Source organism: Pelophylax lessonae (assembly GCF_965119305.1).
Source record: "Pelophylax lessonae genome assembly, chromosome: 8".
NCBI classification, from domain to species: Eukaryota; Metazoa; Chordata; class Amphibia; order Anura; family Ranidae; genus Pelophylax; species Pelophylax lessonae.
The window spans coordinates 121,513,338-121,530,581 of record NC_138775.1 but is presented as its reverse complement, the minus strand read 5'-3'; the positions used below and the strand labels follow the sequence as shown (position 1 = coordinate 121,530,581).

Sequence of the window (17,244 nt, the reverse complement as noted above, 5' to 3'; positions counted from 1 at the left end):
GTTTACCCGACCAGCGCCCTTTGAAACCCCCTGAAGGGGCTTTGGAGGGCTTCGCATTATTGCCCGCCCCAGCGGGACGAAAAAACTTTTTAGGAGCAGAAAAGGAAGGTCCTCGTCTGTTACGAGGTCCTTTACCCTTAGCAGTCTGTGGCAAAAAAGTGCTCTTGCCCCCAGTGAGATCCTTGATAATCTCATCCAAGGTGGCCCCAAACAGGCGATTCCCTTGAAAGGGGAGATTAGCCAAAGCTTTTTTGGAACCTTGATCTGCCGACCAGCACTTTAACCACAACACACGTCTGAGGACCACTGCTGAAACCGATGCACGCCCCAACAATGGAGTGGCGTCCAGAGCGGCGTCACAGACGAACTGTAACCCTTGTATCATCTGCTCCAGCAAATCTGATACTGCCGGGGGGATACTTCTCCCCTCTAGGTCACGGCGTAACAACTTGGTCCATTCTGTCAAAGTTTGTGAAACTAAACCAATGGCAACCACTGGCCTAAAGGCTGACCCTATCAGGGAAAAAATGGAGCGGGATACCCCTTCCACCTTACGATCCACCGGATCCCTAAAGGACGGAGCGTCCTCCAACGGGATAACAGTGGCTTTATTTATTCTGGAAATCGGTGAGTCCACCAATGGTGGTACCGTCCATTTTTTAAGGAGGGATTCCTCAAACGGATAGCGCCTAGCAATGCGTTTGGAAATAGCAGGGGTTCGTTTCGGACGACCCCATTCTTCTTTAATTAGATTACCAAAACATTTGGGCAAGGGAAAAACCGTCGCCATTTTGGTAGGCTTGCTAGTACCAAAAGGAATTTCAGTATCAGCTACCTCTGCCGGTGTAACCTCAAGACTTAAGGTTTCCCGGACAGACAACTAGTGCATCCACCATCGCTTCTTCTTGTGCTATGGCGGAGGCAGAAACGTCCTCACTGTCTGAGGAGACCGTACCCGAGACAGCAGCCCCCGAAGAGGGACCTGAAGCTGCAGTGACAGGCTCAGAATCCGTATCTGAAGTGTCAGATGAAATAGGGGTAGGCGGGGGTCGCTTTCTTGCCCCCCGTCCCTGACAGGCCACCTCCACCCAGGATACAAAAGACTCCAAACCGCTGACAATGCATCAATCATAAGTGGGGAACTGGAGGGTCCTGCGGCCACCTCGAGGGGATCAAGTGGGGATACATGTGTGGCAGGGTCCATGACTAATCCAAGACACTTGCCAGCAAACAAAAATTGCAAAAGAAAAAAACTTTTTTTTTTTGTAATCCCCAGCGCAACAGCGCCCCTCAGTGTTACCTGCTTCGGACCCCCACAGAGAGAGACCCCAAGGGCTCACCACCTGATGCACAGAAGCTTCTACCAAACTGCTCTCAGCGCTGTCCTTTACAGACAGGAAGTCTTGTGGATCGTTTTCCCGGGTAAAGGAGGCGGCTCCGCCCCTTTACACGCCTTCCGGCGCTGCCCCTGCTACTCCTCGAGGTAGCTGGGCGTCTCCAAAATGGCCGCCCCCATGCAGGAGACACCAGGCAACGCCAAAATGGCGGCCCCGCGCGAACTGCGGGAGGATGGCGGCGGCCTGCTCCTGTGGAAAGATGGCGGCGGCCTGCTAAAACGTGCGGCCTGCGGAAGGAAGGCAGCGGCCTGCGGGAGGTGTGCGGCCTGCAGGAGGATGGCGGCGGTAGATGGCGGTAGTCCAGGTAATTGCAACCTTATGCATAAGGTAGGATCATATCACCCTCTTACATGGCCATCTTAAATAGTAACGCCAGCCCCTGACCTCAGTCATGGTCCCTTTACAGTGCCCACTCTTTACAGTGACTATCAGATAGTCAGCTCCCAAACCAAGCCTCCTGGTTCTTATTCACCAAATCAGACTCAAGAGGGAGATCTGTGACACATGCTATAGGATAGAGGGGGGACCCAGGATCAAGAGGGTCCGACCATCCACAGAGGGGCCCGTGTCCATTCCCAAAACCCGACAGGGGAGAGGGGGAAAACACTACTCACCATACCTGAACCGGCGGGCACCCACTCCTAACAGAACCCCTCTCCACCGAGGTGGGGGGGCTGTCGACCAATACGGACGCCGCGAATGGGCGTCGGCGTCCCGGCGAGACGTTTAACTCGCAGGGCCAGTCCCCGTCCAGTGGGACTATGTCGCGGCCGACCCAGCGCGGAGCTAGGGCCTGCACGCGCTCATAGGCTGACTAGGGTGACCACTGGATCTTAATATCCAGCCCGTCGCCCAGCTCCAGCAAAATTGTTTAAATGTGTTGCGGCCGATCCAGCGCGGAGCTGGAATCTGCACGCGCTTGTAGGCCGGCTGGGGTGACCACTGGACCTCAAAATCCAGCCCGTCGCCCAGATCTAGCATAATTGCTTGAAGATCTCACAGGAACAAATGGAGAAAAAAGCTGCCTAAAAAAAAAAAATGTATCTAAAAAATCTTGCCAGGACCAAAGATCCTTAGGTCCTTACTCCTGACTAGACAGAAAAAACTGACATCCTGTAGCAGAGAGAGAGAGGATATACCCTCTGGGCCTGCCCCTAAGGTGTGGCCAGAACGTTTTCTTTTGCCTAGTGTCCTACTCCTGTAGAGGGCAGTATAACCCAATTTGATATTAATCAAAGAGGACTGCGTCTGTCAATGAGCGACAGAGAAAAGAGAATTTGTAGTAGGTGGGGAGAAGATGATTACTTCTAGGTGGGATCAATATGGGAGGGGGGGGGGGGAATGTGCGGAGATGGGGGGGGGGGGGATTGTGCTAGGAGGGGGGGGATTGTGCTGAGATGGGGGGAATTGTGCTAGGAGGGGGGGATTGTGCTGAGATAGGGGGGGGGGGGAATTGTGCTGAGATGGGAATTTGAGAGGTGACAGGATAAGATTTGTGCCCTCAGTGCAGTTCCCCCTCCAGCATGCAGACCTCAGATACAGCGCAGCACATCCCTCTGTGATCCTCCTCTTCTGAGGCTCCTTCTCCTCTTCATATGTCAGAGCGGAGGAGGAGCCTAAGAGAAGCCGATTCCTATTCCTAAAGCTTTGCACGGACAGCTGGCGGGAGAGATGCGGCTGCAGAAGGGGAAGAAGATTGCGGCTCAGGAATGACACTGGATGTCAGATCGGGACTATACAGAGTTTGTTACCCGCCCCCTTTCCACATTGCTTGCTTTGACTCAGAGGACAGGGGATAATATGTATAGTCCGGATCTGACATCCAGTGTCCTTCCTGAGCCGCAATCTTCTTCCCTTTCTGCTGCCGCATCTCTCCCGCCAGCTGTCCGTGCAAAGCTTTAGGAATGGTCTTCTCCTCCGCTCCACCTCCACTCTGACTCTTTAAGGTGAGAAGAAGCCCCGATCTGACGACCGCTATTGACAGGAGTGTGAAGCCCGGCGAGAAGAGAGAGAGAGCACATCCTGCTCTCTCCTGTCAACTTACAGTATAGTCACTGAAACACTCCTGGCAGCGCCCCCTCCACCTCCCATGACACAGACGCCCAGGGCAGCCGTCCCTCCCTCCCACACATCCCTTGTACCCGGCAATTACAATTAAAGCTGTTACAGCGGGATGATCCGCCGCTCTGACATTATCCAATCCTTCGACTGGCCGGCTTTCCTCTCCTCTCTTCCCCTGAGCGGCTCCCGGAGCTCGCCCTACATAATTTTCCACTCGCAAAATGCGAGCGGAAAATTTGAGGGCTGTGCATTATATATATATACACACATATATACACACACACACACACACACACACATATATATACATACAAACTATAAGCTACATAATGTCCCTCTTGACTTTTACTGCACCCTCAGGATTTAGGTCACTTCTTCATGGGAAGCTACTTCGTAAATTTAATAAAATACAGTGAAATCCCAACTGTACAAAGCATAAAATACCAACACAAATTAGTTTTGTATAAACCCTGTCTTTTAACTTGTTAGCTTCCAACATTCTGCTTACCTGAGGCTTCTTCATCCTCACTGCTGCTCTCTAGAAATCGGGAGTCCATTTTGAATCGGTCATCTGTTCCAAAGCGGGATTGCAACTGCATAAGCTGCACAATTACAGGCAACAAAAGAATAAATAAAAATAAAGATGGTGAAAGAAAGGTTCAATAAATTAACCACAAAAACACACACAGTATTAGGTCACTAAAATAAAAACTAAAGAATTATAGTCCTGTTGGAAAAAAATAAATAAAAAAAAAAAAAGACGCAAGTCCATTTAGTTTAACCAACAGAAAAAAAAAAAAAAAAACAGAATACATACTTTAAAAACCTCCACATACACAATCCTATACACACACATTATCTAGTGGAAGGCAAACAACCCTGTATAAAACATGGTTCAATTTGCTCTAGCAAGGAAAGAAAAATCCTTCCTGATCCCTCAGAAGGCAGATATTGCTTGGATCAACAATCCCAGGGATTACTACCTATAAATATTTAATATCCAATATTTTCTGCATTCAAGAATGTGTCCAGCCCTTTTCTTAAACAAGCTACTGAGCGGGCCAGAATCACTCCTTGAGGAAGCCTATTCCCCATTTTCAAAGCTCTTACTGTGAAGAATCTCTTCCATATGTAGATGTTAAATATCTTTTCCTCTAGATGTAAGAGTGGCCTTAAAGCCAATAACTTTACATGAAGTTCATGACATGGACCATATATGTATTGTATTTATTGGCGTATAACACACACTTTTTTCCCCTGAAAATATAGTGCAAACAAGTGGGTGCGTGTTATACGCCGATATTTTTTTTTTCCAACGGGGCGGCGATCGGGCGGCCCGCTCGAGCGCCACACATTGGAGGGGCGTCCCACCTTTCCTGGCCCTGGGACAGCCCTGCCAGCGTACTCTGCAGTTAAGAAAAAATCACTGCCAGCCCTTTTTATAGATCCTTACTACATTATAGAGCTGCACGATTCTGGCCAAAATTAGAATCACGATTTTTTAGCTTGGAATAAAGAGCACGATTCTCTCACGATTCTCTGTGTAAAAAAAAAAATTGGGATAACTTTACGGTTACGTTTTTTTTTTTTTATTCATTAAAGTCTATTAATTGCGTTTGAAAGACTGCTGCGCAAATACAGTGTGACATAAAATATTACAGCAATCGCCATTTTATTCTGTAGGGTCTCTGCTAAAAAAATATATAAAATGTTTGGGGGTTCTAAGTACTTTTCTAGCAAAAAAAAAAACTGATTTTAACTTGCAAGCAACAAGTGTCAGAGAAAGGTCCAGTCTTTAAGAGGTTAAACTTCCTTTCTCCCTGGCAGAGGGAAGGAAAAGATACAATGTAATCATTTTTGTTTATAGTTACTGGGAGACTTTAATGCTGTTAGGCATTTGCCGGGAGGCTTTTTTTTTTTTTTTCCACAGCTGTTCTCTCTGCTATGTAGCTATGCAAAGAATCGAGCAAATGTCAGGTTCAGATCATCAGGGGGGGTGAATCGAGATGGCGATTTTCATACGATTAATCGTGCAGCTCTACTACATTATATCACTGTCATTGAAAAATGCTGCCTCTAAATACCTGGTTAACTTTGTTCTTGCTGGCTGCTCTCCTCCTCCCGCTCCTCCTCCTCTGAGGTTAGCTTCAGATTGGTGGAGGAGAGAGATCACATGACCTGCCATTAAACGTCAGAGAATAGCAGTCACATGACCGGCCATGAAAGAACGGAGCTACTGAGGTATTTAGAGGCATCGGTTTACAATAACAGTGACACATTGTAGGAAGCATCTATGGAAAGGGGCTGGCAGTGATTTTGTTTTTACTTTAGAGTACACCGTCAGGGCTGTCCCAGGAGACTGGGGGTCTCCTGGGAGTGCAGGGGGGGCTGTGCAATGTAAAGGGGGCTTTGTAATAAAAAGGGGGTATGTAGTGTGCATGGGGGAAACTGTGCAATGTATAGGGGGGCTGTTTAATGAAAGGGGCAGTGTACTGTTATTTTTAAATATTTAAAATGTTTTTTTCCTAAAACTTCCCTCTTAAAGTGTATGTGCGTGTTATACGCTTGTGCATGTTATACGCTAATACGGTATTTAAAAATGATCATATCCCCTTTAATTGCTTTTTCTCAAGAGAGAATACATTCAGTACAGCTAATTTTCCCTTATAGCCGAGGTCCTTTACCCCTCATCAGTTTGGTTGCCATTCTCTGCACTTTCTTCAGTTCCCCAATATCCTTTCTGGGAACTGGAACCCAAAACAACTGCATATTTAAAATGTATGTTTATTAAGGCTTTGTATTGGGGTAATTAGGTTTCTCTCCCTGGAGTCTATACCTATTTTAATATAAGAAAGCATTTTGCTTTCTTTAGAAACTGCAACTTGGCACTGCATGCTATTAGGTTTATGATCTAGCAGAACACCCACTCAATCTCGACCACTGATTTCACCCAGTTGTACTTCTCCAAGAAGGCATGAGGCATACATATTTTTAGCCCCCAATGCATAACTTTAGACTTAAAGTATAACTACAGGCAAAACTTTTTTTTTGGTTTTGGATAGAGTGGAGAGGGATTAGAACCCCTATCAAGTATTTAATTTTGTCTGTGCCCCTATTCGTAAATTCACCCTATTTACATAGTTACATATTTGGTAAGGTTGAATAAAGACAATAGTCCATCCAGTTCAACCTATGTTGGTGTGTGTTAGAGCCCTGCGCAAGACTTGTTTTATTAAACCCACGCCCCCTGAATGTATGACCAGGACCGCCCACACCCGCAATGTTTGTGTTCCACTCCTGCCCGCACCCGCAATATTTGTGTCCACTCCTGCTGTTTTGCCCTATACTCACCGTATAAGACTACCGCCTCTTCTGAGGCAACACCATTTCATAACATCAGTGGAGCCATCACGTCCCTATTAAATATTTTAGCCCGCTGGATGTGCCCTAATATGTACTGTAGCTTCTCTATTATTACTAGTTTAGCCCACTGGAGGTGTATACAGTAAGGTTCCCTGTGCCCTGAGCCAATCACGGCAAGCTGTGATTTCAATTATTGCATACAAAGCCTGCTCAGATTGACAGAGGTTGTATAAGCCCGCCTCTCTGACTCAGCCAATCCGAGCAGGCTTTGTATGCATTAAAAGAATACACTGCTTGCCGTGATGGGCTCAGCACGGTACATAGAGTATTACAGCACAGGGACGTTCTGTAAGTTGCCAAAGGTACTGTATATACATCCAGCGGGCTAACATTTTTAATAGGGATGTTCTGTAACTGGCTGCAGCTACAGTACCTGGCTTATAAGACGACCCCCGATTTTTGGGGTATATTTTTTTTATTTCAATAGATTTTTACTGAGATAACAACATTACAGAAGAACACATTGTCTGAATAACATTTGTAGCTACAAGAATTGGAAAAAAAATAACCGGTACCTTACAAATCACAGTAAATCCCCATTGTAACAGGTAAATGGCACAGTGGGAATATCTAGCAAGGGATACCCAACCTTTAGGCTAAACAAAGGAGAATGTTCGACCACCCCCAAGGCGAGACCCGCCCGCGCACCCCTATTGGGAACCAGCTGTGCGCAGGGAGGGAACCCCCCATGCCGGAGGCCTTATAAGAGAAAAAGGTATTTTGAATCCACTGATCCTCCCACCACCCTATGACTGCTACATGCAGGTCTAGACCTGAGCCAAGTTTATGTAGTACCAGCTCTGGTCAGTTACTATATAGTAAACCAGGAATGATATCAACAGTTTGTAACCATAATCGTCCAAACATGGAGTTACCAAGAGAACGTAGGAAGGAAAGAAAGGGAAAGAACAGAAAAAGAAGAGAGAAAGGAGAAGAGAACATTGACCAGGGATGACCATCCCTCAAAGAAGCTGCCTAGAGAGGAAGCAAGGAAATACAATCAATAGAGCGGGACCTTCACATAAGCTGCCCACGGCTCTCATGTAGATTCAAACCTAGCTGAAGAATTTTCCAGCACACTAACCAGTTTTTCTTGGGTCATAATCCAGGAGATTTTCCGTTTAGCTCTAGGGAAGGATAACGAAGGGCATTTCCAAGCTCCCGCTATGGTTAATTTGGCTCCCGTCAAAATAAAGTGAATGAGGCGATGGTTAGATTTACTTGCTGTAAAATTCTGCACATTCAATAAAGCCACCCCGTTAGCTTGCGAATAACATTGAAGACCTTATTTCAAAATACCCTAATTTTGGGGCACGACCACCAAACATGTAATATATCACCCACCATGCCGCAACCCCTAAAGCATAGAGGAGAAGTCGGAGGAAACATTCGTGAGAGCCGGGAGGGGACCAAATACCACCTCATTAGAACCTTCAGGTTGGCCTCAACCAATGCTACATTAAGTACACCACGGGATGCTCTGGTGGAAGCCCGGTACCATTCCTCCACAGACCATTCGCTTGCTAGATCAGTCTCCCATGCCTCCATATAGGCCGTCTTTGAGGACTGTGAGGCCAGTGAATTATAGATGACCGTAATCCCGCCCTTCCTTTCTGTTAACTTACCACACCAAGCTTCATAAGGGGAAACGTTAGGGGGAACGGGTTTAGTCGCCCATAAGGAATGTAAAAAAGTGTGTAAAAAAGTGTCCTATCCTGTAGAGGCCCTCATCTAACCACCACTTGAAGGCCTGAATGTCCTCGCCCGGTGGAAACAATGGGTTTCGGAAAATATGCGCTAAAGGTTTAATGGGTGAGACCAGTGCTGGATGGGTTCTGACAGAGTCCCATAATTGAATAGAATGTGAAAGGGTGGGGGAAAGTATAGGAGGTCTTCGCCTGGGTGGGCACCAAAGGAGGAAGTCCAGGGTGTTCAGGGGGACTGCCTGACGCTCAATATTAACCCAGTCCGGTATATCCGAGCGCTTATAAATCTTTGAGGTCTGGGCTAATCGCGCAGCCTGGAAGTACCACCACAAGTTAGGCACCCCCAGTCCACCCTGCTTTCTGGAATGGAATAATACCTTCCGAGAAAGCCTATAACCTTTAGTTCCCCATATAAATTTGGTGAGTCTAGATTGTACTTTCAGTAGATAACGTTTGGGAATTGGGATAGGGAGTGAGCAAAAATAGTATAAAATTTGGGGCAGTAAGGTCATCTTTATGGAATGAATTCTCCCTAGCCAAGAGAGACGCAGGTGTTTCCAGCTGTTGAGTTCAGAGACTATGTGTTTGACCAGACCAGGGTAATTAGCTCCAAACAAGCGGTCCACGGAAGGTGTCAATTTAATACGTACGGGATGGAGGATTCCGCCCAAGAGAATTTAAAATTGGACTGGAAATTGGTGACCTCTGACTGAGGGAGGTTAACATTCAGAGCCATTGATTTTGAGATATTGACTCAAGCCCGAGGCTCTAGAAAAGGCCTCAAGGGTCCGGCAGACATTCGGCAGGGAGATCAATGGATTCGTCAAAAATAAAAGCAAGTCGTCCGCAAATAATGCGCATTTATGGGTATTCGGCCCGCATCTGACCCCTTGAATGTCCCTGATAGAGACAGCCAAAGATTCAATCGCAATGGCAAAAAGCAGGGGTGATGGAGGACACCCCTGCCTAGTGCCGCTTGAAATCGAGAGTGGGGTCGAGTAATGGCCCTGTAAATAGATTCGAGCGTCTGGTGTGGAGTACAGAGCTCCAACGACATTCAGAAAGCACCGCCGAAGCACTTCAAACAAGTATGTCCAAGATATGGAATCAAAGGCCTTTTGTAGGTCCAATGATAGCAGGAAGCCCTTCTGTGGAGCACCCCCATCCCAATTAGCTTGCAGGAGGGATACTATGTCAATTGCTCTTCGGATCTGATCCGGCCCCTGTCTCCCCGGTATGAAGCCCACTTGGTCCTTATGCATGTAGGAAGCAATAAAGGTGGCCATTCGGTCAGCTAAAAATTTAGTCATGAGTTTGAGGTCATTATTGATTAATGAAATCGGCCTATAATTATTGACAAGACTCGGGTCTTTGTCCGGTTTGGGTATGACTGAAATAAAAAGTTAAGTGACCTATCCAGTGCTGGGCCCTTGCGCAGGGCGTTTTATTGGCCCGTACGATCTCATCCTTCGAAAAGGGACTTTCGAGTTCTAAGCGGTGCTGTTCGCTAAGTTGAGGAAGAGACAATGAGGAAAGAAAGAAGGTGGAAGGTGATGAGGTAGGATTGTAGAGGCCATCAAAAAATTTGCGGAAAGCCTGCAATATACGCTGTGGATTCTGAGTCAGATTCCCCCCAGCTACTTTAATTTTTGGAAGCGCATAGAGGCGTTGTTTAGGATGGAGTCTGTGGGCGAGGTAAGAGCCTATTCTATCAGTTTGATGGTAAAATTTAGCCAAAGTCCATCGCAATTGTTTTTCAGCCTTAGTGGTCAGAGTTAGATTGAGAGAAAGTCTGGCAGCTCCAAGAGCTTCCGCTGATTGACTAGATGGGTTCTTTTTATGTTTATCGCTAAGTTCACTAAATTCCCTGTCAATTCGGTCCACGTCTGCTTTATGTGCCTTGAGGGTGCGCAAAGATTTGGATTAGGACCCCTCTGATGGTGGCCTTGTGCGCCGCCCAAAGTGTTTCCCGGCAGATCTCCTGAGTGTCATTCAGGCTAAAATATTCTTGAATGGCCCTGTCAATTTCATTAACAGTACTGGTGTTACTGAGAAGAGATTCATTCAGTCTCCAAATGTATTCACGAGACCGCTGCCCATCTCTTACCTTTACATTCGGATTAGCCTCCCTCCAAATGTCCACCAGACCCTGTTTAGCCAGGAGATTACAAATACGGAGACTTTGCTTAGATGGAGCCAATTGCTGGTGTGACGGCGGTCTCTTTTTTGTCGAGTCTCTGATCAAACGCAATGTTAGAGTCTCCCCCGAAAACAAGCACCCCTCCAAAAGAGGGGACAGGGAATCAAACATCGCTTGGAAAAATTGAAAGTGGTTTCGATTAGGAGCATAATAGGATATAAATGAGTATAGGGTGCCCGCTATGTGACCCTTTACCAGAAGAAATCTACCTTCTGGATCGGGATGAGTGGATACCTGCGAGAAAAAAAGTATCGCAACCCCCCTCGTCTTGTTCTGAGCATTCGCTAGGTAGAAGGAAGGATATTTAGCGTGTAGAAAAGATGGTTTGTAATGTTGCGGGAAGTGAGTTTCCTGGAGTAATAATATATCTACCCTCTGAGAATGAAAGCTGTGCAGGACCTTTCTACGTTTAGAAGGGGAGTTAAGGCCTTGGGTATTTTGTGAGGCTATTTTAAGCTTAGGAGGATGCGTATCAGTTGAGGCCATGGCAAATGGGAGACTGATCTAGCAAAAATTGAACGGTCTTACCAGAGAAGGAAGGTGATTCGGCATCATAAGGAGGATGGTGCATCGCAGGCATGAGTTCCCATGATGAGGTCACCCTGGTCAATGAAGAAGGGTTAGAAAAAAGAAAGGGGTAGCAATATAAGACAATTTCAAGAACGCCCCTACCAATAGGGGTTTTAAGCAGGCAGGAGGCCATCAGTTCTTGGGGCCAGCGTGTACAAAACCGGCTCGGAGAGCAAACAGACGAAACAATAAAGACAAGACAAATAAACAAGGACATACAACAAAAATGGTCCCACAGGACCAAAAATAGGTGAAAAAACTTTCCCCCTGTGGAGAGGGAAATTCCCATGTTGGCAAGACTGAAGAACCAGTAACCAAAATGGGGAGAGGGGCATGATCACCGCCCCAGTGATCCGGATCCCCCATCAGCTTAGTAAAACATGAACCCATTAAAAAACATCATATAGAACCGAAACTTTGACTACACTGGGAAACAATCAAGAAGGAATCAGGCGAACAGGCAGAAATAGCCGGGTCCACCCGTGAAACGTGGTAGAGACCAGTTTCCCAGTGATTCAAAGAGCTAGCACAAGGGGGTAATCTTAAAACAAGAGAAATAGATACTCAAATACATAAGACCCAGTCCTTGTACAGCTAAAGAGAAGAAAAAAAAAAACATTTTTATGTGGTCTAAACAAAGATAATGACACATTCAGCTGTTGTTCAGGAGATTTCCAGAGAACTTCCATGAAGTAGGTGAGGCCTGGAAGAAAGGAGAGGAGTCTCAGGGTGGGCGACCGTCTTTAGATTTCTTGGACTTGGTCTGACGTCAGAGGGGGGAAAGTGGACTGGAAGGCTGTTGTCGCTTGGAGGAGCTGGAGGCCGCGGAAGCAGGGGGAGATCCAGAGTCTTGAAAGATGAGGTGCAGTTTGAGGAGTAGTTTCTCGCCTTCGTAAAAGGAAGAAAATGAATAGGATCTTTGCTTGAATTCAAATTTGAGGTTGAAAGGGAATAACCAGAGATATTTAAATGTTGTGTTGGATTAGAGCAGCCAATAGGGGTTTAAATCATCTGTGACGCTGAATGGTGGTTGGGGATAAGTCAGTAAATATTTGAATAGGCACACCTTGGAAGGACAGGTTTTCACTATTGCGAGCTTTGCGCATAACGTCCTCTTTTACGCCATAGTAGTGAGGTTTCACTAGATTGTCCCTGGGCAGGCCATCCTATGAGCCCTGTCCAGTTCCAATTTATGTGGCGCAATATCCAGTAGTAGCCCCCTGATGATAGAGTGCACCACCGCTGGCACATCTTGAAAGGACTCAGGGACCCCCCTGATTCTAAAGTTATAGTGCCTGCTGCGGTTTTTCAGATCGTCAATCTTCAGAAGAGCTGATTCTAACTGATCATGTAGTTCCTGGAGACGATCAGAGTTTTGGTTAGATTGGAGTATTGTGTGTTCAAGTTTAGTTTCTATGAATTCTATGCGTGTTCCAAGGTTAATAACATCAGCCTTAATTTCCCCAGTTATTCTAGAGGCTGTATTAGTAAGACCCCTGTCAAGCAAATCAGCAAATTTGTTAAACATGGCTTCCATCTGAGCTTGAGGGCCTGGGGAGAAGTTGGCTCCAGGGAAAGGAGAATGTGAAGGGATCGCCCCTGCCTCCATGGGAGACCCTGGCGTGACAGGCAACATTCGGCCCAGAAGTGATTCCGTGGACGCTGGAGAAATTGATCCCCCATGTGTGGTACTCACTATGGAGCCCCCCGCAGGGCTCGCTGGTAGTCCAGGTCCCAGCTGCAGGGAGGATTGCTGCGGAGTGTCAGGGCCCAGCAGCGCGGCATCCGCCATCTTGGAGATTTCAGTCAGGCGTTCCGGGGCTGAGAAAAGCACTGAAAGGTCCCTGCGGACCGAGCCCGATGACATAGGGCTGTTCAGCGGACCTTCCCCTACTGGATGGTGCCAGTGACCGCACGCTACTGGATCATGGAGCGGAGAGGGGATCCGGTGTTATCTGGGGCGGGACGGAGCTCCGGCTTCAAGCAGCCATCTTGGAGCTGCCACGCATGCGCTCTCGGGGTATATTTTCTTATTATAAAAAGGCGTCTTATACGCCGGAAAATACGTTACACCAAATTGCACCGTTCCCCGTGGGTCTCCGCAAAATTTTTGGACCACCCACTCCCGCCCGCAGCAGAGGTAAAACCGCCCGCTCCCCGAAGATATGCATTGGGTCCCGCGGGAGCCCGAACCCAATGCAGCCCTCTAGTGTGTGTGTGTTTGTGTGTTCTTGTAAATAACGGAATTTTTGTAAAATCTTACCTGTAAAATACCTTTCTCTGAGTCCTCCGACAGTCGCCGCCACCTCTAAGTCATCACTGTTGGGTATTGACATCCCATCCGCAGGAATAGCTAGGCATATAGACTTAGTCCAAAGACAAAAGGCATTAGCATATACACACCCATGGGGGCTGTCCCATCTGGTCAATACCCCCCCTGCATCACCACTCCCATCTCAGTTTGGTAGCATAGCAGTAGGTAATAAGAACCCCAAAAGAGGGGCGGGGGCGGCGACTGTCGGAAGTACTCAGAGAAAGGAATTTTACAGGTAAGATTTTACAAAAATTCAGTTTTCTCTTACGTCCGACAGTCGCCGCCACCTCTAAGTCATCACTGTTGGGATGTCCCAAAGCAGTATAGACATGAGGGGTGGGAGACGCAACTGTAGAAAAGGCAACGCAGTACCCACATCAGAGAAAGGAATCTTACATGCACTGTAAGAGAACCAACTGGGCAACAGAAAAAACAATGCTCAACAGGAGCAACAGCCCAGGAAAGCGAATGCCAACAGCCAGGGACCCAGAAAAAATTCAAGGGTCCATCATGGCACTGCCGCACTGAGAACTTTGCGGCCAAAAGAAGCATCAGCTGATGCCAGAGCATCTACCTTGTAGAATTTGGAAAAAGCATGCACCAACGACCAAGTCGCAGCTTTGCACACCTGGGTCACCGAGGCCCGATGCCAATAGGCCCAGGACGCACTCAAAGACCTGGTAGAGTGCGCTTTAACAGGGAAGGCCGGAACCCGTTCCTTCAAGGCATAAGCCTGCTCAATGGTCTGCCACTGAGTTGGGAGTGGTGATGCAGGGGGGGGTATTGACCAGATGGGACAGCCCCCATGGGTGTGTATATGCTAATGCCTTTTGTCTTTGGACTAAGTCTATATGCCTAGCTATTCCTGCGGATGGGAAGTCAATACCCAACAGTGATGACTTAGAGGTGGCGGCGACTGTCGGAGGACGTAAGAGAAAATAATTTTCCATACCCCTGTGTATTGTGTTCGATAGGACAAACGTCCAAGAGCCTTTTGAAACTATCAATACTTTCTGTTGATACCACTGATTGTGGAAGAAAGTTCCACATCCTTACTGCCCTGACAGCGTAAAACCCCCTAACAGTGAAAAAACCCCTTCTCCTCCAATCTCATTGTGTGGCCCTGTGTCCACTCCCTGAGAATTAATAGTTTCCTAGCTATACAGGGTTTACTGAGATATTTGTATATCGCGATCATATCTCCTCTTGTGCCTCTCTTCTCCAGGGAGAATAAATTTAGCGCTTGTAGTTGTTCCTCATATTTGAGGTCCCCCCGTCCCCTTAATTAATTTTGTTGCCCTTCCCTCTCCAGCTCCAGTACATTCTGAGGATTGGTGACCAGAACTGGGCAGGATACTCCAGATGTGACTGAACCAGAGTTTATAAAGTGGTAGAATTATCGTTTAATCTCTGGAGTAAATCCCTTTTTTAATGTATGCTAATAATCTGCTGGCTTTGCTTGCCGCAGCTTGACATTGCATGCTATTGCTAAGTCTGTCATCTACTAGTACCCCCAGATACTTCTCCATTCTGGAAAACCCCAGAGCTTCTCCCCCTAGTAAGTAACTTGGATTTATATTCTTACCCCCTAAGTGCATTACTTTACATTTTAATATTAAACCTCATTTGCCATCTAGTTGCCCACTCCATTAATTATTGAAGTGTTCTTGAAAGGTTTCTACAGCCTGCTGTGATGTTATTGCCCTACTTATTTTTGTGCCGTCTGCAAACACGGAGATGGAGCTATTTATCCCATCCTCTATATCATTTATAAATAAATTAAACAGAATTGATCCCAGGACAGAGCCTTGAGGTACTCCACTTACCACACTAGACCATTCTGAACACGCTAACACCACCCTTTGGATGCGCCCCAGTTGCAAGTTTTCTATCCAAGAGCAAACCCTATGGCTCATGCCTACAGACATCAATTTATAGATTAAAAATTTGTGGGGGACTGTATCAAAGGCTTTTGCAAAATCCAGATACACCACATCCACACCACATCCTTTGTCCAGGTGGACGCTCACTTCCTCATAGAAGGTTAACAGGTTGGTTTGGCAAGAACAACCTTTTGTAAACCCATGCTGATTACTACTAAGGATATGGTTTTCATCAGCAAATTCTTGGATATAGTACCTTATCCCCTCAAAAAGCTTACATACGAATAACCATAGGCCCCAGCACTATTTCAGACACTTTTTGTTTACAAGTTATAACCAGTATTTTTTCCTAGAAAACTACTTAGAACCCCCAAACATTATATATATTTTTTTAGCAAAGACTCTGGAGAATAAAATGTCGGTCATTGCAAAATTTTTTGTCTCGCGGTATTTGCGCAGCGGTCTTTAAAACGCCATTTTTTTGGGAAAAATTTGAAAAATCACATTTTACTGCATTTAAAAAATACTAAACAGTAAAGTTAGCCCATTTTTTGTACATTGTAAAAGATGATGTCACGCCGAGTAAATAGATACCCAACATGTTATGGTTTAAAATTGCGCCCCCCCCCCCCCGTGGGATGGCGACAAACTACGGTCAATAGAGATCTCAATCTGCTTTAAATTTATTTAACGGTTACCAGTTTAGAGTTAGAGTGTACCCATTTTTTTTAATTATTGCCCACGCTCTGGCGGTCGCGGCGATACCTCACATGTGTGGTTTGAACAGCGATTTCATTCGCGGCTCGACTTGCGTATACGCTTTTTTTTTTGTGCGCGAGCCAACGGTGACGGGGCGGCTAAATTTATTTTTCTTTAACTTTATTACAGGTTTTTTTTTTAAAAAAAAAAAATCTGATCACTTTTATTGCTGTCACAAGCAATGTAAACATCCCTTGTGACACCAATATGTAGTGACAGGTACACTTTATGGAGGGATCGAGGGTCTAAAAGACCCTAGACCCCTCCACTACACTTCCATGTATGCAAAATGCCGAAAACGGCATTTTTGCATACAGCCATTTTTTAAATTTGCCGCCTTTTGCAGCACAGTAACCCGGAAGTGACGTCATGGACGCCGCCTCCAGCTTACGTCATCGGAGACCCAATCGATGCCGTTTCCGGCATTCATCGGGACTCCATCCAGCCGGCGGACGTGCCGGCTGGGTGCTCGGGGCTCCCGGTGGGACGAGAGCCCAGAGCAAAGCCACGGATAACGATCGAGCCGCATCGGTCGTTACCGACGGAAAGCCAACCGTTGGCTATAAACCACAGTATAACCCCGCAAAGTTACCCGACGTACGGGTACGTCAGTATGCGGTAAGTGGTTAATGTTAGGCTGACAAGCCTGTAGTTACTAGGAATAAATCTCTGCTATTTTTTGATTATTGGTACGACATGGGCTTTTCGCCAATCAGCTGGTACCATTCCTGTCAGTAGGCTGTCCATAAAGATTAGGAATAGTGGTCTGGCTATAACCTGATTTAGTTCCTTGTGTTCTTACACTTCTGGTTGCATTCCTTGTAGTGTTGGAATGCTGACAGTGAACCATCTGCTTTATATTTTTTAAAGGACTTTTGTCTTAAACCACTTAAGGACCAGAAGGTGTTACCCCATTACATTTTCTACTTTT

The 17,244-nt window shown here is 46.5% G+C and overlaps 1 protein-coding gene across 1 annotated transcript in view; it reads right to left on the bottom strand.

Moving 5' to 3' along the window:
- NOL8 (nucleolar protein 8) overlaps window positions 1–17,244 on the bottom strand; it is a 559,501-nt gene that overhangs the window by 299,754 nt on the left and 242,503 nt on the right. The window contains exon 9 of the mRNA XM_082265109.1: window positions 3,967–4,060. Coding sequence (XP_082121235.1) covers window positions 3,967–4,060 — 94 coding nt within the window. The remainder of the gene's footprint in view (window positions 1–3,966; window positions 4,061–17,244) is intronic.